This window comes from Lathamus discolor, chromosome 6 (genome assembly GCF_037157495.1).
Source record: "Lathamus discolor isolate bLatDis1 chromosome 6, bLatDis1.hap1, whole genome shotgun sequence".
Taxonomy (NCBI): Eukaryota; Metazoa; Chordata; class Aves; order Psittaciformes; family Psittacidae; genus Lathamus; species Lathamus discolor.
Window position 1 is genome coordinate 38,607,895 of NC_088889.1, and position 22,756 is coordinate 38,630,650.

Sequence of the window (22,756 nt, forward strand, 5' to 3'; positions counted from 1 at the left end):
GATTAGTTTTTTGCCATTGAATTGGGACTCCTCAGATCAAGACTGAAGCATCTGTAAGGTGAGGTAAGTTTCCATTCAGTGTAACAGGCAGTACAGTAGTTCTTCCTCTGCAGAAATTGGTGTTGAGGGTATGTTCTGCAGGGATGCTCGAAAGCAGTGGTGATGTGGGTTTCACTGAGCACCCCTTGGAGAGCCTCAGGTCAGGTGGAGTAACTGTGTTCAGATGTTTCTCTCTCTGCCTTTCTTCTCGTGAAGCAGAGTAAAAGCTGCCAGCTCAGTGGGTAAGGCAGGAGCAATAAAGCTTTTTGCCTTTCCTCTCTGGGTTTAGTAAGAGGATTACATATCTCCTCCTTCTAGAATAAACCTCTTTGCAGGGAAGATACTTCTCAAGCTCTCTTTGGAGATCAGTCCCTGCATCAAGACTCCTAAGACTCAAGCCACACAGCAGCCAGTAGGAAATTCACCGCAGGCTTTTACAGCTCTGCAAAACTGCAGGGCTAGGACATAGTATCCATGCTGCCACAGGGAAAGGGTCCTTGCTGGGTTCACAACTACTGGGGACAGAAAAATAAGGAGACACAAGCACAGAGCAGAGCTCAAGCTCCATCAAGATGACTGAAGGCTGTTGCTGGAGCCTTGGAAAGATGCAGTTAACCCTCTTGCTGGAACAGCTTCAGCATCAAGGACAAATAACCCAACAAAGGAAAGAGGGAACCTCTTGTAACTATAACACTTGACCAAATATGTCTGAAAACAGTACCCAAACATGCATGCAGTGAGCACCCTGTTAAAACAGAGGAAGCAAATTGAAAGCTTTAAGACGTGATTATGTTTTACTGCATCTAGCCCAAAGACACTGATTAATTAAGGAGCTGTAGAAGGCCCATAACATCCAAATAAGGCTTAATCACTAATACATTCCCATAACTTTGGAAACGTCAACCAGCAATTACTTCTGCAAGTTACTACGTTCATTTACAAAACCACCTGCGCACTAAAATGAAAGTCTGTGTGACAAGTAAATAAACTCCTTGCTGCCGCTGACCCTCCTCAGCAGTTCTTCCCTTCTGCTGAGTCTGCCTCAACCATTGTGACACTGCGGACCTGCTCTGGCTCCTGTTTTGTCTTCCATCTCCCTTATTACTCTGTCTGCTCTCACTGTAGCCAGTTTAGGCCAATGGCATGAAAGTACACTTCTTTCTTTAAGTGTTTCCTATGGCTCCCTTGGTCATCATCTTCACCTGCCTTAACCTACGTTGCAATTTTACCTAACCGCTTTCCTGGGGAAGATGAAACATCCTGATACGTACCTAGATCTTGCTTCTCACCTCAGACCATAAGCATCTCACCATCAGCATATAGAGGGATAGCCTGATTCACCTCCATGTCACCTCTCATCTTTCAGCTTTCCCCTTCCTCACCACATGGGGACTTGTGATGATCACAACTCAGAGATGTATTTCTTGACAGCACTCGGAGGCCCTAGCGATTCCTCAGGTTGCTCCCAGCTGCCTGTTTCCCACCTCCGCAGGACAGAAGACAACACTTTGCACCCTATGTGAAGGGACACTGGGAACAAAGGATTACTGGAGCTCAACCTGCTGTTGCTGCAGCACTGTCCCCCTTCCCTCTTTCTGTTGACCATTTTAATGGTTCTTCTGCACTTCTGGATGACGGATGGATGTGTCATATGCGAGCTCATACACACAGCGTTTGCCTGGCTTGCCCAGCAAGATGGTTGGTGTTTGGAAGCACCAGCTGCAGCTGCTGGGACTGCTGGCTGGAGAAACATTTGCCTCCGGAGCCCGTTAATTAGCACAGTAACGGTAACTGTGCTCCATTAGCCAACCCATGTGGTCAAGTCCCCTCCTCATCCACCAGCCTTGCCCTTAATGAGAGCTGGAAGGGGGACACTCACAAAACACTGCCTCAGAATAATATTCGGCTTTGTCCGCGCCGGTAACAAGAGCTGACAGGATCACTACGTCCATTTCTCTTCTAATTAGCACACTTCCAGCTCGGCCTGAGCCAACAGCCAGAGAAAAGCGATCGGACAACCGTACCGAATCACAAACACAAAGAGGCCCATTCCCCGTAATTAGGTGAGACAATCCCTCAGTCTTTTCTCGGCTGGAGCTTGCCGGTAAGACTCTCCCTGTTTTGGTAAGTCCCAGCAACACAAGTTACACGTCTCCCCAGGACACTAATAAGCCCCTAATTGTCTTCCGCTTCACACGGCTCCTACCATAGGGCTGACTTGGGGGGAATTCTTCTAACGAGCAGCAGCCAGCACTCCCTGTGCCGCAGACGGATGGGGAGCTGGTGCTCGGGCACCGGGAGGAGAAGGGGACGGGGAGAAACAGCCAGAAAAGCAGCACTGCGGCACAGCTATGTGGCACGGGGCCGACGGCTGGGCAGCAGCCACCCACTGCTGGGGACACGGAATGTCTGCACTCTCTATCCATCGTCACCATTCCACCTGCGTGGCAGAAACCCAAGTTCAGCTCTCTGGCCTGCCTCCTTTCTCATGTCCAGCAGTACGTAAGCACCCGCTCTTCCACACAGAAATTCACCATCAAAACCAAACATCTGACTGTGAAGATTTGCCTTAAGTCTCTGCTATGACTTGCTGGGTGCTACCCTTAGAAATGCACCTGGCCTGTGCTTTTGAGGCCATGCCATGGGTCTGTCTCAGGCTGGGAAGGGGCATGGGTGTAAACAAGAGCCTGAAAACATGGGAACTTCCAGAAGAAGCTGTGAGGTGAATAGGAGAACCCAGCTGAAGCTTCCTGATCAAAACATGGCAAAGGCAGACATGTACTCCCTCTAACTTTCAACCTGACACTTCCTTGAGACACCATCATCAACAAAGTAGTGGTTCTGGTGTCCTCAACATAAAAAGGACATGGAACTGTTGGAACAAGTCCAGAGGAGGGCCACGAGGATGATCAGGGGACTGGAGCACCTCCCGTATGAAGACAGGCTGAGGAAGTTGGGGCTGTTCAGCCTGGAGAAGAGAAGGTTGCGTGGAGACCTCATAGCAGCCTTCCAGTACCTGAAGGGGGCCTATAGGGATGCTGGGGAGGGACTCTTCATCAGGGACTGTAGTGACAGGACAAGGGGTAACGGGTTAAAACTTAAACAGGTGAAGTTTAGATTGGATATAAGGAGGAAATTCTTTCCTGTTAAGGTGGTGAGGCACTGGAACGGGTTGCCCAGGGAAGTTGTGAATGCTCCATCCCTAGCAGTGTTCAAGGCAAGGTTGGATGAAGCCTTGGGTGGGATGGTTTAGTGTGAGGTGTCCCTGCCCATGGCAGGCGTGTTGGAACCGGATGATCTTAGGTCCTTTCCAAACCTAACTATTCTATGATTCTATGAAGTATTTTTCAGCAAAACATTTTCCCTAATTTTTTACAAGCTCATTTTGAACAAAATACCTCAGCTGATCCCATTAAGGAAACTCAGGGTCTGCACATCCCTTTGCCTCTCATGCAGCTGATTACAAACTGATCCTTCCTGCAAATCAGGGCTACCCTGATCCCTTCTATAACACACCTCAGCAGATGATTTGTCCCCCACTTTTACACGTGCTATTCAGCCTTAGTGGGCTAAGCATGGGGGAGAAACCTGAGACAGGGTGACAAACTGATCCATGCAGAGTATAAGAGAGAGGTACCACTGAAAGGCAATTTAGAATAGCCAGTAGACCTATACATAAATAAATTAGCTAGCTAGCTATAACTAATAGGTTATTTTAATACAGACAGAAGAAAACAAAAATAAGACCACAGAACCAGGCAGCCTGGGTGTTTGTGAGTGCTTGGGTCACCCTGCTATTCTCCTGTCCCTTCTTCTTCTGTAGCTCATGGACCCTCTTCCTACATAACCCACAGCATTTTGGGCTATTGCGGTAAGTGGAAGATGGCAAATAGGAAATTTCTGATGCTTCAGAATTAGCTTTAAAACTCTGTGATTCCAAAGAAAGTTGTTTCTGGGAGGGGAATCCTCCCTGGCATCCAAATGCCTGCAAGCACAGAATTTAATTACCCCGTATTATTACGCCTACTCATCAGCTATTGGCCACGGAGCCACCCTTTCAAGTGATACAGAACCAAGTCAAGTACTTTGTCCCCCCAGAGAGCTGGTCAATAAATAAGGTGCAAGGTCATTCTTATTACCCATTTTTTCCACTAGCAATTAAGTAAGGGCTTTCAAGCTCAGCCCTCTTCCCCTTTTCTGTTCCTTAGTGAGATGTCTGTAACAGAGACAGGCAGGCAAGGTTCTGGCTTCACTGGTCACTGATCTGTATTATAGGAATCAGCAGGCAGGCCAGAGGTCAACCACACAAACCCAACAAGAAAATGCCTATTCTGTAGCACACATCAGCTGCCTGAAGTCAGTCATCCTGCTCAAACAGACATGATGGAAAAGGTCAAGTCTAAAAATCAACAGTTTCACTGGACAATAAAGTCAAAATGTGAAGAGATCTTGCCATGCTGAAAATCTAGCACAGCCTAAATTAAAACATGATTACGCATATTCTATGTAGAATGTGGATTACACTATATAGAAACTGAATCAATCCATACTTCCCTGGACACTTAAGCTTTTAATTATGACTGGACACAACTGACTTCAGGATTTTGCATTTCACATCCTCCTGAAAGAAAGGCAAAGCACTGATGTCAGGACTGGTTCGCAGAAATAACATACCTCTAGAACAGCTTTGATTCCAAGAATCACACTATTACAGGAAACCAAAAGGACCCAGTCTTTTTCATTTCCTTTTGCCTTTCTTCAATTTTTTTACCTTTTTTTTCCCCCTTCTTTTCTTGCCTTTTTAAAGTATCAAGGTTTGGCTTTTATCAGGGCAATATGCATTTGGCATCACATATACAGTATCTTTCAAAGCATCCGGCACACTGGCTAATGCATATGCTGAGATGTGCACGTAGGAGCCATGGGTTTTGTTGTTTCTGTGGTGGGAAGTTTTTACTGTAGTGATTACAGTAATGTGTTTACAACATCTGTACTTGTTACTCCAACCAATTCTATTCCTTTTAGAGTTTGTTGGTCCATGGGAATTGTCCAACTCTGATTTTGCTGGGCTGAAGACACAGAGAGAACCTTCTGGAAATTTGTCTTTCAGTGAATTAGAATTTTCTACTAAAGACTGCTTATTTAATAACAAGTGTCAGTAGAGAACGGCATATGAAAATAGGGGCCCAACACTAGAAGTAAGGATTATTTTCGTGCTGTATTAAGTTGGTATTCTCTGTTCCTCAAAGACACGTCTCCCCCTTCGGATTACCCTTGTAGCCTGGGGTTCTTCCTTAGGCAGAACTCAAGAGTAAATGTGAGTAAATGCCTCTGTCAAGGTATCTCTGGTGTTGTGAATGAGTGCTAGCTCTAGAAGAGCAGATATATATCAGTTTGTAGATTTTCTGCAATAACAATTTATAAGTTGACTTTTTTTTATCGCATATGCCTAAGAATTGATATTAGAAGTATTACAGAAATGTTTATGCAATGTTACTGAACTTGTGGTAGGACAGGAGTCCAGGTTTTCAGACCATATGACAACGATGTAATTTAGCTTTTTCATGTACTGCATAGGTTGATGATGGGATTACCTGGTATCACCTCCTCAACATGAAGTGGTTGGCATAACTGTGATGATTTGGAAAAAGTGTTGTTTCCCTAAGAAAAGTTGCTGTGGATGAAGATGGAGTGGGTGAGATCAGCTGCATGCACAGACTGCAGGTGTAAGTGATGATCCTGTTCTTTGAGATACTCAGAACAGGATTCAGCCCTGATGATGTGGGAGAAAACAGCAGAGGAACAAAATACAAGCTGTAATTAGGACTTACATGCCTCCACAGTATGCTCACACTCTGAATACTCTGCAGTTTTGATTATGCCATCTCAGGCTGTTAATAGAAAACAGACAATTGAACATTGTGAACATAAGGAAGGTGAACATAACCACGGAATCAAAACCATGGCAGGAGCTGAAAAGTTATGAGTAATGCACAGACAACAAAGAAGGAAAAAAGCAAAACAACTGTTTCTAACAATAAAACAAATGAAAGGTTCAAAATGGAGTTACCAGGTAAGCAGGTTTAAAACAAACAATGAACCACATCCCCCACGTCCCCTCTTCTTTTCTCACTGTCCAGAGCCATTTTAGAGGCCAAAGTACACACAAATTAGGACTAAAGCAAATTTACGGACAGTAGGGTCTACAGTTGACCCGATTCAACTAAAACAGATTGCTGGATGCTGTGTAAGTTACCTTAAAGCAAAAATATATAAACAAAAGGCTTACATGGTATATTTCCCTATCCTTCTGCAACTGTTTATAATCAAAGAGAAGATTACAGATCAGATGGGCTTGTTATTTGACTTGTAATTGCATCTTACATTTTCATGTAACGTAAAAATCTATAAAATAAACCGGAACAAGGTCCAAACATTACCTCCAAGTTGGATTAGTCAATTTTCATTCAGCTGTTATTTCAACAAGGTGACTTGTTGTCCTGGGTTCAGCAGTAGCAGTCATTTTTCTCTTTCTTAGTAGCTAGTGCAGTGCTATGTTTTCATTTTTTGGCCTGGGAACAGTGCTGATAATACCGATGTTTTCAGTTGCTGCTCAAATGTTTTAGTCTGACCAAGGACTTTCTGAGCCTCATGCTCTGCCAGGGAGGAGGGAAAGCTGGGAGGAAGCAGAGACAGGACACCTGACCCAAACTAGCCAAAGGGGTATTCCATACCACAGCATGTCATGCCCAGGATGTAACGGGGAGTTACCTGGAAGGGCTGGGACTGCAGGGTTGGACGAGGTATCGGTCGGTGCTCAGCTAGGGGGAGTGGGGCGAGTTATCTGTTGGCTGGTGCTGAGGTGTTGTATTCTCTTCCCTTGTTATTTCCTTTAGCATTATTATCATTGATGGTAGCAGTAGTGATTTGTGTTATACCTTAGTTACTAAACTGTTCTTATCTCAACCCGTGGGAGTTGCATTCTTTTCGATTCTCCTCTCTGCCCCTCCAGGAGCAGGGGGAGGGAAAGAAGGTGGGGGGAGTGAGTGGACAAGCTTTGTGGTTGGGTTTAAACCACGACACTTGTTGAGGGAAATACAAAGAGAAGTTGAGAACTGTAGGCTATAGGATTGTTCAAGACCTGTTGATTTTGTTATGGCAAAACACTGAGATAATTGGAATATTGTGCTCTTCAGTTGCCAGTGCAGCTAGCCTTTTATTTTTATAATGGTTAACACAGCAAACAAGAATTTCTTCACAGCTGGATTAAACAGCAAAGCATTTGATACTGAAGTGAATAGCTTTTACAACTGAATATATGCAACACTGGCATTTAAAAGGAACTAAATATATATTGGGTTATTTCCAAGAACTTCACAGTAACATTTACCATGCCAACACATGAAAAATAAAGCAATGCATTAGCGTGATTAATATTACCAAATCTTGATTTTCTTATACTCTTCATTTCCACCATTTATCAAAACTTTTTTTTTTTTTTTGTTTCAAAATAGAGAAGGTTATCAGAACAAGAAGTCACAGATTTTCTTGTATAGATAAATACTGCAGGGATGTCAGGAAGGACATGAGAGAAGGCAAAAAACAGGATTCAAAAGTGTATGAAAACCCTTAGTACCATTTGGATATTGCCAAACATTAATCTACTGATAGGAATGGAGAATCCATAGGCCAAACCTTTAGGCCGTGGCATACAGAAGTGTGAAGAGCCTGAGAAACAGTATTGCCTAGGTGGCTAAGCCAAAGCTTTTGCATCTCAGAGGGCTATTTTGGAAACCCAGACAAATCTCTGAGCTTTGAATTTATTATCAAACCACAAAGCAGTAACAGACAAATTACAATCCTCTGGCTAACAAACAAAAATACATAAATATTACCAATAAAAAAAAAAATACATCACTCACCCGTCTCTACAGATGACAAGTACAAAGCCAATAAATATCACTATGCTAAAGCATATGTTACTGGCTGCCCTATAGAAGGTAAGTATTGCATACGGTAAAAGGGTTCTTTTGCTTTGCTCTTAGAAACACCTGCATGTTACTAAAAACTACCTAAAGTTCAAAATAGCCTCACTGAACATATCAGAAAATATACATATACTTCCATGCCAGGCTTTCATATCTTCTCCTAAATTCCTACTCCTTTCAGATCTCAACTCCTTTGTGTTGGACCTACAAACCTCTATAAAATGCACAAACTCATACTGGTGATGCAGACAAGGTATTCCATTATGTCATATATGTGTATATGTATTATATATATAGTATACAAACTGAAACTTTCATTCAAAAAGGTACAATTTAATACTTAAAGCTACATCAACATCAGTTCACACCAGCAGGTTTCCCAACTCTTAATAATCACTTTGAGCTTCTCTTTACATTCATCTGTCTTAACTCTCCTGCTCTCAAGAGATGGAGTTCCTGTTAAGCTCAGCCTTGCATAAACTGAGAAGTAAAGAAATGAATCCACTGAGTTAAAATCATACTCCTGACATTCCTAAATATTCAGGATTTGTGCAGGGTCTTCCTGGGATGTGGGATTTAACTGCTTAGTATCAGATTAACAGGAGCTGTCCAAAATGAGCCTAGTTCTGACCAGTAATAACCAAGACTACAGACTGCAAAACAGAAGGCCACAAGCATTTTGGTAAAAACTCTGAGAGGTGAACTTGGTTAAAAAAATCTCCTCCTCTTTATTGCACATACATCTGAGAAGAGTCGCCTCTCTTTGCAAAGACAGAAAAACGCAATGCTTTAGCGCAGACTGTTACATGCACTATTTCCAAGTCATTTCTCCTTTCACCTGTGACTGCAGCCTGGAAAATTACAAGTTTTAAAAAGCCTGCATGGTAAGAATAACATCTCTAAATCGAGAAAAACCCCTGCTCTTCATCCAATGCTTCAATATTATGTTGTGCCCTAAAAAGAAAGCGTTTACTAATGCTTAAAATGTTGTTTTCTAAGACAAGGAAAGAGGATGAAATGAAAAAATTTTTTCTCTTAAATCGAACAAAAAATCTGACCATGTCCCTTCACTCTCATCTCGGGGGGAACATGCGTTAAGTGCATTAACAGAAGGAAAAGGCATTAAACTAAGATTAATAAACCTAAAACTGTGCGCTGAAAGAGACCAGGTCACAGAAAATTCTGTTTAAAAAATCTGGGTTTGTAGGGAAAGCAAATTTGGGGGTTGCTGTTTTAGAAGTGATTAAAAATACCACAAAATGTTACTTTCAGAAATTGTAAGATCCTGTATAAGCGGACCATCCTCACAATGTGGCTAAGAGTGCTGCTGGTCCTTCTTGGAGCACTAACTGAAAATATTATTGCCTTTCAACTTTTCCTTTACTTCAGTTTCTAGCTCTGTAAGAAGCAGAGAATGGCAGCAGGCTGACAAAGCTGTGTACTCACTGAACTTTCTGTAGGGATATTTTCTTTCATGCCACAGTAATACCCCTTACTCCCTACGGTCTGCCAATCTCAATTTCACTAGAGAACTGTTTGGCAGCGAGATGAAGCTGCTGGTACCCCAAAGCTCTGGAGGTCCTCCTCAGAGTACCAGACACGCTTCTCTGAAGGCAGTGAGTAACTTTAACGCACAGACTGCACTCAGCTTCTCCACTAAAAGCATATGCTCCTGCTGAACCAGTGCTCTTGGTCAATCCACCCCCCAAACTATGCTCAAATCTTTCAGCACAGAAGTTGCACACAGGAAATCAGTGCATCTAAGAAAAGATGCTCAAAGGGTCAATGCCTCATGAGGCCACTGTCAGGTCTGCTGTGTACTTCAAACAGGTGCTGCCACTGAGAGCAATCGAGTAAGGACACTATGGCTGTTCTCTCTGAATAGCTGATTAGGACAGGTAACTTTGCCATAGCATGTCAGGGCTAAGTCCTCCTATTGGACACCTTTGGGTCAGATGAAGTCCAAATTCCAACACAATCAACTGCAGTCCTTGTGACACGCGTATGCCATACATCTCCTCTATAAGGAAATGAGCTGTGGAAGCAAAAAGTGATGCCTGCTTCTGGAGGTCTAGAGCAAGAGCTTTGTACTTCTTAGAAGTTCTGGGTTTCATCTGGATCCGCAGTACGTAAAATGATCTAGCTGGTGTATTTTTGTCCAAACTCCAGATGTAGCAGCTACTTTTTGGGTTTTTCCAGGATGTTCAGGAATTTCCCTCGAGTCATTTCTCTAGCTGAAATCACAAGGGAAGAAAAAGACAATTCTGTAATTTACAGACGTTAACCAGAGGATAAGAAATTCCTTTATATTTGTGCTTATACCAATAGTGAGTAAGAATCATTTTATTTATTTATCTATAAGTGGAAAAAGAAATAAAACTGCATTCCAGCTTGAATTCCTGGCATCCTAGAATTCCAGGCAGGGCCTGGAATTTTCTATACTCAGCAATAATTCCCACAGGCTGTCTCATTACGTACAATCTACACTTTGTATTCCTACTGCGGTATGCTCTCGCAGCATCTCCTTTTCTCTGTACTATCCATCTCTGAAAGGTGTAATCCCTATTTTCATCACTCTATCTCAGCGCAATTGTTCCTGGATGTTATAATCTGTCAGAGATTATGGAACTCTCTCCATTTCAGGATTATTGGTCCCTGGTTGCTATGATCTTCAACAGAAATTAGACAGCATTTTCTCTCTCGCAGTAGTGTCAGTCCCTGGATGCTGTAATATAATGGGGTTTATATTCCTTCAATGCAGTTCATCTATGGATGGTGTAATAAAGTAAAGTTTATAGAGCTTTGGTCTTCTCTCTCTCTCTGCATTGTCAGTCCTTCGATGTTTAATACAGCAAGGCAAGGTTTATATGTCTCGCTCTCACTCCTGGCACCATCAATCTCTGGTAGCTGCATTACAGCAGGGTTTACACAGCCACTTTTCTGCACATTTCTGACTTGTGAGCCCATAAGCTCACAAGCTGGCAGAGCAACCCTAATACTATCTTTGTCTTGCAATAACAAAACAATGTATCAAAGACAACACAATTAGCAATTGAGTCCTGAAGAAAGACAATCTTCCCAGTGGCATTTCCCTTGATTTCTTTTAAATAGAGGTGTAAGCTTTGTGTCAGACCGACAGGCATCAAAACATGGAGGTTTTATTCACAGGACTGATGAAAGTATGCATGTTGCCCACACCTAGAGAGACTCTAGAAGGAGACGGGAATTAATTTTCTGTTTTATCCATTCAATTCTTGACCTCTCTACTGAAAGGAACAACAGAAACGACAATTAGCATAAAAACTGGAGGTGGGTTTGGTGCTGATGTTGGCTTTTCTTTTGAAATTACTAATTATCTGTTGGAAGAGAACTAAAACGTAATGAAAAAGCTCAGCTTAAAATACTCAATACGGACCATCAAGTAAAGACATTTTGTTATTCTTTACCTGAAGGTTAGAATTTGTGCCTTAAAGCTCTCCTTTAAATTATTACATTTTAATTCATCTACCCAGAATTGCATCACAAGGTATTGCCATCAACCAGATCCCTATAAAACAATTAATGGTATTATGGACTGTCTGGTACATACATATATACATTCATAGCTTCGAAGTCCACTGTCATGAGCGGAACATGGTTCAGACTAGCTGCAGATCCAAGCACATCACTGCATTATTTGCTTGGTTCATCCCTCCAGCTGTGAATTATATCATCTGGGATCCATCCCCAACTCCGCTTCTGATTTACAGTGTGAACTACCACAAAAGTACTCATTTGTACCTCTGCTTCCCCATCCACAAGATCGCTTTTACCTTTCAAGTGCTACTGAAGTGACACATGGATAGAAGGTGCTGCAGAAGGTCAGAGTGGATTGGTATTTTGCCAGGCACTAAATTGTTATGCACTAACGACACGATTAACTAAAAATGAAAGTTTTTAAAAATCTCAGCTAGGAATGGATTTTGAGCACCAGTTCTTTGACCATCAGCAATGCGTGGCTTTAAAACACTCTTAACAGGGAAAGCACAAAGCCAAACTCTAGTTGATGGAGTGGAAAGTTTTCCAGAGTGCAAGTCCCATATAGGAGATATACAAATGGATGACAATTCTGTTCCCCCAAAGAGGGCTGTGCCCTATAAATCAGGCAGAGAGCACAGACTCCTTCTGTGCGCTGAGTGAAATTACTGTGGGTTGGGGGTTGCTCCAGAGCACGTGCCCTCCTGTTCACTTGTCATTGGAGATGTTAACATTTCTGATTAATTCACAGACCTCTCATTTTATTCTTCATTCCTTTATCCTTGCTATCCTGTTCTGCTGCAGCTTAAAGATTCTTACCGACCTGCTACAATAATCACTGCCCGCTTCCCCCCCCAACCTGGTGAAATTGTTTAGTGATGCCAACCGCGCTTTTAATTTGCAAGACATCAGACACAGAGGTAATTTATACCAACATCTGTTCATTTCTGACTTCTGAAACAAACTCGCACATGCTGCTACAAAATCCCATTAGGAGCAGAAGACAGCCTTCTGCTATTCTGTATTCCTCTTCTCACACACTCAGGCTTGCATCGGAGCTTTAAAGATATGATGCCAAACTGAAAAAAAAGGACCTTACATCGTTGTATATGTATGAAAATGACCAGGAAATAACATCCTCTTAGCACACACACTCACACACAAAAAATCACATCCAAACTAAGGGGAAAACTTGCCCTTAGTTTACAGCCATTAACAATCTTGTTTTCCCTGCTTCAGCTGCTTTTTTTATCTCCCCAAGAACCACAGTTCAATGTATTCCTGATAACAGGACAAATATATATTGCATGGTACTGCGTTCAAATGCCTCAGCTATTCCTTCCCCTTTGTTCCTCTTTAATCTGCACTGGAGTATGATTTGAGCTTGGGTTTTGAGGAGAAAAGACTGATATTAAACTGACTCCTCTGTTCAGTATTGCTTCTGATAAATGAATTCTTAATAAGGGGAGTATTATTTCCAGTGGGGCCTTTTGGAGCTTCCTGGAGTGAGGGAAGAGCTTGTGAATGAAGAAACCATCACCCACATTCTAAATACGATTGCTGCCTAAGAAAGACAGTGAAACCTGCCTTAAGCAGCTACCCAAGGGACCAGCAGAAGCTGGTTGCATAGTAGAGAGAGGTGGATTTTTTTTAATTAAAAGGTTGGACAAAACTGTAGTGAAAACCTTAGGGAATTTTTCTTTACAATGGTTGCTTAAACCACAGGCTTCAAGTGAAGAGAGAGCTCGAGTGCAGGTTTCATTGTACCAGCAACAGACACTACAGAGGCTGTGCAGCATGAAACAGAAACATGAATCTCCATGTCAAGTCACGATTTACAACCTTGCCTATGCTGTGCATCTACTACAATAGAAAAATCAACAATGGCTATGATTGCAATAGCTTGGATACAAGTTAATCTCACCTATATGGGAGGAGGAAGAGGATACTTAAGACCATAGAAAAAAAACACTTGAAGATGTTATCAGCACTGGTTTCAATAGAAGTTGAGTGCTTGAATAGACTCTTTCAGAGAAAGGTATTGAAAATGGTATCGGCTAATCTAATTAACAGAAAATGCTGTGCTGTGTGAATTAAGTTTGCTGCCTGGCAACATCTGCCAAGCAGGTCTCAAGAACAGGTACTGGTTAGGAAAGGCTGGGCCTGAACGGAGGAGCCATTTCTCCTTGATATGGGAGCAGAATAAGGTTTAATATAATCTCCTCTTTAGAACTTCAATCTCTCAATCCTGTGTTTAGCCTTGTTGCCTGGGGCTCCTTTTCTACTAGAATTGTCCCCAGGCTGCCTCTCTGCAGTAAATTTTGTGGCTGCTGGTTGAAAAGATTCAGTAGTACAGATTGATTTCCTACAAGTGAGGAGATGAGGGATTACCAAAAGCAGTCCTGGTTAACAAGATTGGGTGCAGAATCTCCTGCTAGAGCAGCCCACTCTGCCAGTGCTTTGCATCCTTTCACTATGACATATGGGTTTCATTACACAAAGATTTTCCTGATTTTAACTTGGAGGCGATTACATTGGAAACTCAGAGCTATCTTTACATCTGTAGCAATTTAAAGGTTAAGTAACTTTTAATCAAATGACAAAGACTCATAATGTTTTTTCCTCAACTGAAAATGAAAACTGCTGTTCCGGTTATTCCTTCCAGTGACAATTTAATTAGAAAAAACCACTGCACTAAAGATTGGGGTCCAGCCTGATTGCTCCCCATAAAAAGCCTTCTCACACATACGACAGCACAGGACAGACTGTGTCATAAGGTCTGGATAGCCAGGAAATAATGGAAGGATTTACTGCTAGAAAACCAACGAGGAAAAGAGTGATTTACACTTATATAACCAACTTTCATCCAGGAGAATCCCTAAGCAACACACATATGTACACACTTTTTTAACAGAATATACACTTAAACGCAAAAGTGGAACACACTTGGTGATAAAGTCTACGTAAAAGATATATGTAACAAACTGTATTTGTCACACATTCATCACGAACATTATACCTTCACTACTTGCTACTTTTGGTCTTATTTAAAAATCTCAAAGCCCGTGAGCATGTTCAAATCACAGATATTTTAAAATTAATTCATCCACTAAAGAAGCATTTCTCTGCCATGATGCACATCTTACAGGACAGATCTGACCGTGCTTCTCTGACCTAAAAACGTAGCCTTGTTGAAATCTCAGAAAGTCTTGCTACTAAAATACCTAGAAATAAAATTAATGCCATGGGAACAAAACATGTTTTTACCCCTGAAATGTTTTGTAGTATCACCCATCGAATGCTACATTTTTGTCTAAACAAAGGTTATTTTAGGCACTTTGTTAGCTCATTAGTTACCTCTCCAGTTCAGTTGTATTTACAGGAACTAAAGTACTTGTTTTTCAACAAGTAAGGATTCCACTCCCAAACTACTGCAGTGTCTCAGGACTATACAGAAAACAAAACAAAAGGGGTTTATTTCTGCAGAACTGTAAGTGGAAATTATCAGTTCAGGGCAAAGAACATGATTTACAGAGACAGCAGAACACTCTTTTGGTTTTTAACCCTTCCACCACAACAGTCTGTGCATCAGAAATTACTTCTTTTGTTCAGGAACACCATGCAATAGGACGACACAACCATTCTTTTTCTTAGTTGGTAGGCCATAAGAAAATCCTAGAGGAATCTGCCTGAGTAACTGCAGGAATCCTGCTTGACTGGACTTGTGAAAGCCAGTGGCAGAGCCACATGTTTTGGCTGGGCTCAACTAATACTGTATTTGGAAGGGAAATTAAAACCAACCAACCAGTCATGGGGTAGGGGGATTGAAGGCAAAACCACATTCTAAAACAAGAAAAAATATTTAAGATCGACATTATTACTGAACAGCCCTTAAAGAAAAAAAGAGGTTTATGTCAGACAAGACCAACAGAGTGTTATTACTCAGCCACCATAATCTGGACTTCTATCAGAGAGATCCGTGTGGACCACATACTATCCTGGGACCAGAGCCCCAAAATCCTACCACCAGCTGAATACCTGCTGGCACCTGTTGCTTCTCTTCCTTCATAAAAAGAGCTCCAATTACTCGGCTAACTCCATACTTCCTTAACATACTTGTCAAATGAACTGCTGCTTGATGACTGTGGGCCTTTGACAAACACTTATCAGTGAAAGCTACAACAAGCCCAATTTCATAAAGAACTAGAACTGCCATCTCAGGAGAGCAGTGTCAGTTACCCTTACTGAAGGTGGAACTGGCACATGCAGATACTCAAACCCATGCTTCAGGAGCTATTATGTTTACAGTGAAGACCAGTATAATCACTCAGTGCTCCTGAAACACATTTTTCAGGTAAGACAGCGGAATCAGCATAAAACTCCAGGTGGAATAAGCTTGCATTACCATGGCATCTTTCAATAATCAATATCAAAGCACTTGCAAAGTTTATCAAGCTTCACGGTATTCTGGAGACATACAGTGATTTAATTCCCATCTTACAGATGGGGTCACAGCCTCAGGAAGGAGTGATGTACAGATGTATGCTAAAGGAGTCAGCAACCGTGCTAGAATTCAGGCTCTGAAAGATGAGCTCTGTCAAGTCCTGCTGCAGCATTTAAAAATATTACCACCACCTCTGGTACAAAAAATCACTGTCCTTCCCTTGGTGAAAGAGATGGCAGAATCTGCCCTTACTTCAGCTGTAGTTCACAGTCTGGCACGACTGGTTTTGAAATGCCAAAGAAGGTGGAGGCTTGCCCAAAGTCAGGCTGTGAATCAGAGCAGGTGAGGCACATGGGCCACTCCTCCGAGTGTGCTATGAAAACGATCATCTCTGACAGAGGGGTGGTAAAGAGATGAGACTGACAAAGTTCTAAAGCACTGAAACAGTAGTATAGAACACTCAGTGAATGTTAGCTAGAGCCTTAAGAACTGGAATCAAATACCTAATGCTTTCCTGAATCATGAAATCCACACGACATCTTTATGCCTCGTTTTTCTCTACTCAGAGTAGTGCCATTTTACTGTATTCCTAACAAGTATCTCAAAGAAAATTCAGGATTATCCAGAATGGTGATAACAGATCTGCTGCAGATTAAGACAGCCTCAAAAATGTTACTGATGCTATCAAAAAATACCAAAATTCTATCCTCTCTAAAAAAAAAATAAAAAATTAGATTTCTTCTCTGCAGAATAACCTACCTTGTTCTCCTAATCAGATTTCCCTACCTTGCAAAGCAGTACCATTCTGTTTGCATTCAGTTCCAAATAATGATGTTCACAGAGCTTTGGATGCAAAAACTACAAACAGTATTCATTCACATACAGATGGACAAAACTAGTCAATGAAAACACTCAAAGCAAGGGGCAGTGACATCCCTGACAATGCCCATGGAGGTACTAAACTTCTGTTCCAGGTCACGGATACTAGGATGTGCAGATATTTTGTCCTGAGTGACCCTCCCCAGTTAAAGGAAACTCTTACAGTACCTCCCACTTCTAGAAGCTGCCTGCAGCCAACACCCTGAGGGGCCAAAGACCTGATCCCTTTGACCGCCGAAGCAGGGAAAGAGTTACATCTTCTCTCTGTGAAGCCAATAAAAACCTCTCTTGATTATAATTTAGATAAGAGCCACTGGATTGAATAATAATGTCTGAAACTCCCCTGGCTGTTTCACCTTGAGACGTCCATCACTGGGTTAAACATGATGCTAATTGCATTTGGATTGATTAATTTCTCTCTCTCCTGTCTATTCGAATAATGCTTAACAAAATAATCACAGCACCCAGAGCCAAATCTTCTCCGTCAAAGGAATGAAGCCATCAGAACCAGCAGAGATGAAAGAAATGAAGATGACCCGTAATTACTGCTACGGTGATATCATTACCATATTACAGAAAATGAGTGTACGTGGGGGGAGCAGGGGCTGCGATTATTATTTATTTTTTAATGGAACCTCACATCCCAGGAATACAGATCTGACACAGTGCAGAGCGCAGGAATGCAGAACTAAAACATTATTGTGCATTAAACTGCAAAATACAGTGAATGCTGGGACTCTAGATACATTGAGTGTCTTTGTACTGTGAGCTGCTGTTCATTCACTTCACTATTTTTTCATTGCAATAATACTTTGTGTATGACTAGCATAGAGATTTAAGATGCCTACCTTCCCCAAAAGATCCTCAAGTATCTGCAATAGAACTCACCCATAACCCTGATGCTAAAGCCATTCTCCTTTAATATTAAAAGTCATCTTACTTGGCATTCAGATTTTAAAACCACAAGACCTAACTTGATGCTAAGCAAGAAAAGCTAGCAGGTGAGAAATTTTTATTCTTAAATGCCAATTCCTGTCTGAAGGCAGTTATAAATTGCATCGCCAGCCGCAGTAGATCACTTTCAACTATTCATTCTGCTGGTTCTGTGAAGGTATCAAATGTATGTAGAAGCCCGGAAGAATTTAAACTAGGATTTGAAAAAAGAAAACAAAAAGCCACCAAATAAAACCAACCCAAACCCACAACACTGACATCTAACTGGAAGGCCTTCTGCTCCCTTTATTCTCTGAAATACACTCCCAAAGCCCCTCTCATTTGAGAAACAAATAGCTTGGCAATTGTGTAAGATCTTCAGACACCTGTGCACTGCAATTCTAATTGTGGTTTATACAGTTCACTTCTCCCAGTGCTGCTTATGTCTGCCCCCTAGTCTCAGACCAAAGACAAACTCTCCCCCCGCCATGCACAACTAGCGACTTCAAATATTTATTCTGGAATAAAGCCAAGGTCAAATACACAAAAAGATTTCACATGCCAAAAATGGCAAGACCCAAGACCAGGTGCTGACTCATGAAGCTAATTAAACACAGAAAAAATTATGTTCAAGTGTTTCATAAGGCTTAAAGAAAGAAATTCCAGTTCTGCTTCCTTTTCAAAGCCGTATGAAAGGCAATTTCGTATCAAAGTTTGTGATATTTTCATGTGTACCTGAAAGGGATTTAACTAGCCTAAGTTTTCACTGGAACAGCTACAGTTTGAGAGAGCTTTGACCACCAAATCCCACAGATGTTGAAGGCAAATAGTGGGATAGAAATGGCATGAGTTTTAACAAGAAGCACTCTAAAGGGTTTTTTCCTACATGCTTGTACCAAAAGGAAGAATAACCCTTTCCTGGCCTCTCAACTCCTGTGGCAGACCAAGAGTTCTTGATGATTTAGGTTTTCTCACCACAGCATGTTGAAGAGAAATCTTTATCAAGCAACATCAGGAAATGAGATCAAAACTGTTTGCTCAAGAACTCTTGAGCATAAAACACACAAAGAAGCTAGGTAGAGAGGTCTGCACTGAATATGCGCATGCAGCTGTGTATGAAAGGTTTCTGGAGGTGAACAGACCCTTCTCAGAAGGCATGCCGGTGAAGTGCTGCCCAAGCTCCCACAAAGCAGTGCACCATGATGTGATGCCCCTGCCTGCAGTGGGGAGCAGGTATTTACTGGTTGGGAGCAAAGCAGGTGAACCTTGAAAGTAACAAATTTTTCAAGTCTTATCAGCAGCCAGGGCACGCAGGCCATGGCAAAATCTGAGCCCAGGAGCCAATAGGAACAAAGAGATTAAGAGTTATTAGGAGTAGGGAGAATTACATATTTACAGAGCAGTTACTGGAAAATAATCGTGTAATGATTATGTAAGTCCCTATACTCCTTTTGGCTAATAATGCTGGGATACAAGCTGGATGGTTATGCAAGCCAGGGCACACAAATCCAATCAGAAGACATCAAGGCATGTTTATTGGGAGGCTTGCAGCTCTGCTTCAGGAACGATACCGCTTCCTTAACCTCCAAAAGCCAGAAACATGCCCCTGTCAGTAGGTTAGCTGGCAGCCTGAGCTGCGAAACACAACTGAATTTTTAAATTTAACTTGTGTCAACAAGCTTGATGGGAAGAACTACGTGGATGAAAGCAGCTCATACCTCTGAACAAATACATCAAGACTACCATTGTACGCCTTTAAATAGCAGACTAAGTTTTAATGGTTTCTAATCCCAAGGTTCCTTATTGAAACATTTTCCCATATAAATGACTGCAGCCCTTGACATGACAATGAATTACCAATATTGAAGGTCTTTATGAAAAGAAGACTCACACTTTTCATGAAGAACAGTGTTATTTGATTTACACATGAACTAAACAAAGATTCCATTAGTACAACAATAGAACATATTAAATTACACAGAGGACTCCCATAATAAAAAAATCCAAGTAATGACCAAATACATGTAAATGACTGAAGTCCCGGTGTTCCAAGGCCAAAGTCTCAACCTTAGTTCAACCAGAACTATGGAAGAGCAGCAAAATGCAACTTGTGAAGGTTTTCTTCTGCAGCTCACAACTCCATCATTTTATTCGTTCCTCCATCTGAATCAAAGGAACTTTCTTTAACGACTACCCTTACCACTATCCTCAACCTTCCCAGTATATCCACTGCTTGCTTCAGTCCAGCTTTTTCAGTTATACTACTGACTAGTTTCATGTGCTCTGCCCACCACAGTCCTCTTGGCAACAATGCCCTGAGCTGAGAGAGTCCAGAAGAGGGTTCAGGGAATTCAAAACCATCTTTACCAACCCAAAGTTGGTCATGGAACAACTGAGGAAATGCAGCGTCTTAAAAATGCTATAGTTCTTACAGCATCCGTTCTTATGCTACAGTCAAGTTCAAATGAATAGAGGAAAAAAAACATATTTGGAAGAGTTAAAAATCATGGGGATGTTGTTGTTACTCACAGAAACTATCAGTGGTTATAATCTGACCTACTTGATAACAAAACTGTAATACCACTAAGGGCTCTTTGGAACAGATACTGAAGTATTAACAATGCAGGCTTTGCTACAATTATTACAATTTAGTTGCTAATGAGATCAAAGGCAACTAGGCAAAGCCCAGTTGTAAAAGCAGATGTAAAAGATGCACCAAAAAATAAACTCTCCCAGACCCATGAAAAACTGTGAGAACATTTTTCATAAACACCCTCACACTTCTAGTACCCATGGGTTTTGAAAAAAAGCTTAAAGCCATGATTCAAATACAAGAAATACAGAGGTATCAGAGTCTGCAGATACCTCCTGAGAGTAGTAGCCAGAAGAAACTCCAGTTTCTTGTGACACAGAAATAAAGCACACTAGTCAATTCTTCATTCCTAAAAAACCCCAAGCCAAACCAAACCAAACATTTTTCACTCCAGAAAGTCTACCGAGAGCAGCCCAGTAAGGTTTAGTACTTCCAAAAATCTCTTCATGCTTATTCCCAGTCATGAGGCCATGTCTACCATTACCTTCTTCTCATGAAAACTTGATGAAAGTGACATAGCTATCTTAATAAAACACACAAGTGTTCCTCATCCCTTACTGGAATTGAAGAACAGAGGCACTGCAGCAAAGCAGATGGCAAACCATCTACAAAGGCAGCTCAGAAAGTAAAGCAGAAGTGGTCATGGCCATGAGGAGACTCCATAGATACACTGACTGCTGAGATTGCTCTGAAGGTTGACAGGCTTTGAAGAAACTCTGGAAACCCAGAGAACTCAGAAGACTCCATGATCCATTGACAATGGGACAATCAGACACAGTTGAAGACAAAAAGCCACAGCAGAGTAGAAGAAGTAAAATGAGGATATAAGGAAAAAGTGATGAGTAGTAAAATTTAATCTACAAGAACAAATGATAAGCTATACAGTACAGTATCCGTTGAGGAAAATCATACAGAATCAGAAAACCATTCAGGTTTGAAAGGACCGTGGCAGGTTCCCAGTCAACCTCTGTTTAGAACAGACAGGCTGCTCAGGGATTCAGCTTGTCAAGTCTCAAAAACATCCATGGATGGAGACTGCACAACCTCTCTTGGCAGTCTTTCTAATACTTGACTGCTCCACACTGAAAAGGTTTTCTCCTGAATCCAGTCAGAAACCTCTTTGCTACAGTTTATGACTGTTGTCTCTTGTGCCCCAACCATGAAGCATTGCAGAGCCTGATTCCATCTTCTCAGTAACCTCCTTGCAGGTACTGGCAGGCAGCTATCAGGTCCCTGTGAAGTCATCTCCATGTCAAACAAGCCTCTGTTCACATCGGACGTACTCCAGCCCCAGCCATCTTGGGGGCCCTTCACTGAACTCTAGTTTACCAATGCCTTCCTCATGCTTGGGCATGGAGAACACCACTGGAGTGGCACTGCAGATGCAGCAGAGGTGGATACACACCTCCCTTGACCTACTGGCCTTGCTCCTATCAACAGATGTATACGCAATCCTGCATTCCTTTTCCAAATATTACCTACTTGCTATATTCCTGTTCAAGACTGCTTCCTCACCTTTAACCCTCCATGTAACCACCACTTTGCTTATTATTCCAGGAAACCTGAGCACTATTGTCAGGGGTCGGTGCATCTCTTGCTGAGACCGGAGGAACTGTTTGCTCCTCCAAGTTTTATATGCATACATTAGTAAACAGAAATTGTAAGCATATTTAAGAATTGGTATATTCTCTATATTTCCAAGCAAGCCAGGTACTAGGTGTGAAAATCTTGAGGCAACCCAGAGAACTATCTGTTGAAAATCAAATGACAGCTTGGCCTGCTATCCAGAAACATCCATCACCCAGCCCTTTTCCCTTGGGATTTGCGTTGAATGACGTCTTCTGCAGGTTAACAATGAGTTTTTAGCATAAGAGCCCTATGTCATCATCGTCATCTCCCCGAGAGAAACAGGATGAGTGATTTTTAGATTATATGCTCTGCAAGACACAGGCTCCCAGCTCCCTGTGTGCTTGTGCCATGCAGGCCACCTGCTCTACGGAGCTGCCACTGGAGACACCCTCAAAAAGGTTTAATAATTATATTCTCTCTAGAGATGTAACTCAGAGCATGCTTCGAATTTACATTCTTATATCAATGACTAAAATCTTGTATAAAAAATCCTACCAATAGATAGCATCTGAGCCTAGTCACAAACCAAGATTGTAGAAATGCTATTGCTTATTAAACAAGAATCTGCCAGGTCTGTAGTCATAAAAAAATGTAAATGGACACAGGAACTGACAGATCAGGGCAGATCAGCGATCTACCCAGTCAGGTATCCTGTCTGACTGTACCTGCTATCAGAAACATCACAGAAAGAAAAAAAAAGGGCAAGGAACCCCATTTACGAAGACATAGGAAATA

General features: G+C 41.8%; 1 protein-coding gene across 1 annotated transcript in view; it reads right to left on the bottom strand.

Annotated features, from left to right (window-relative positions):
- Positions 1-7,845: 7,845 nt before the first annotated feature.
- The window catches only part of LIN52 (lin-52 DREAM MuvB core complex component), a 44,961-nt gene continuing 30,050 nt past the window's right edge, over positions 7,846-22,756 (bottom strand). Inside the window, exon 6 of the mRNA XM_065686161.1 lies at positions 7,846-10,261. Within this exon, the coding sequence (XP_065542233.1) occupies positions 10,206-10,261 (56 nt within the window). The 3' untranslated portion in view covers positions 7,846-10,205. The remainder of the gene's footprint in view (positions 10,262-22,756) is intronic.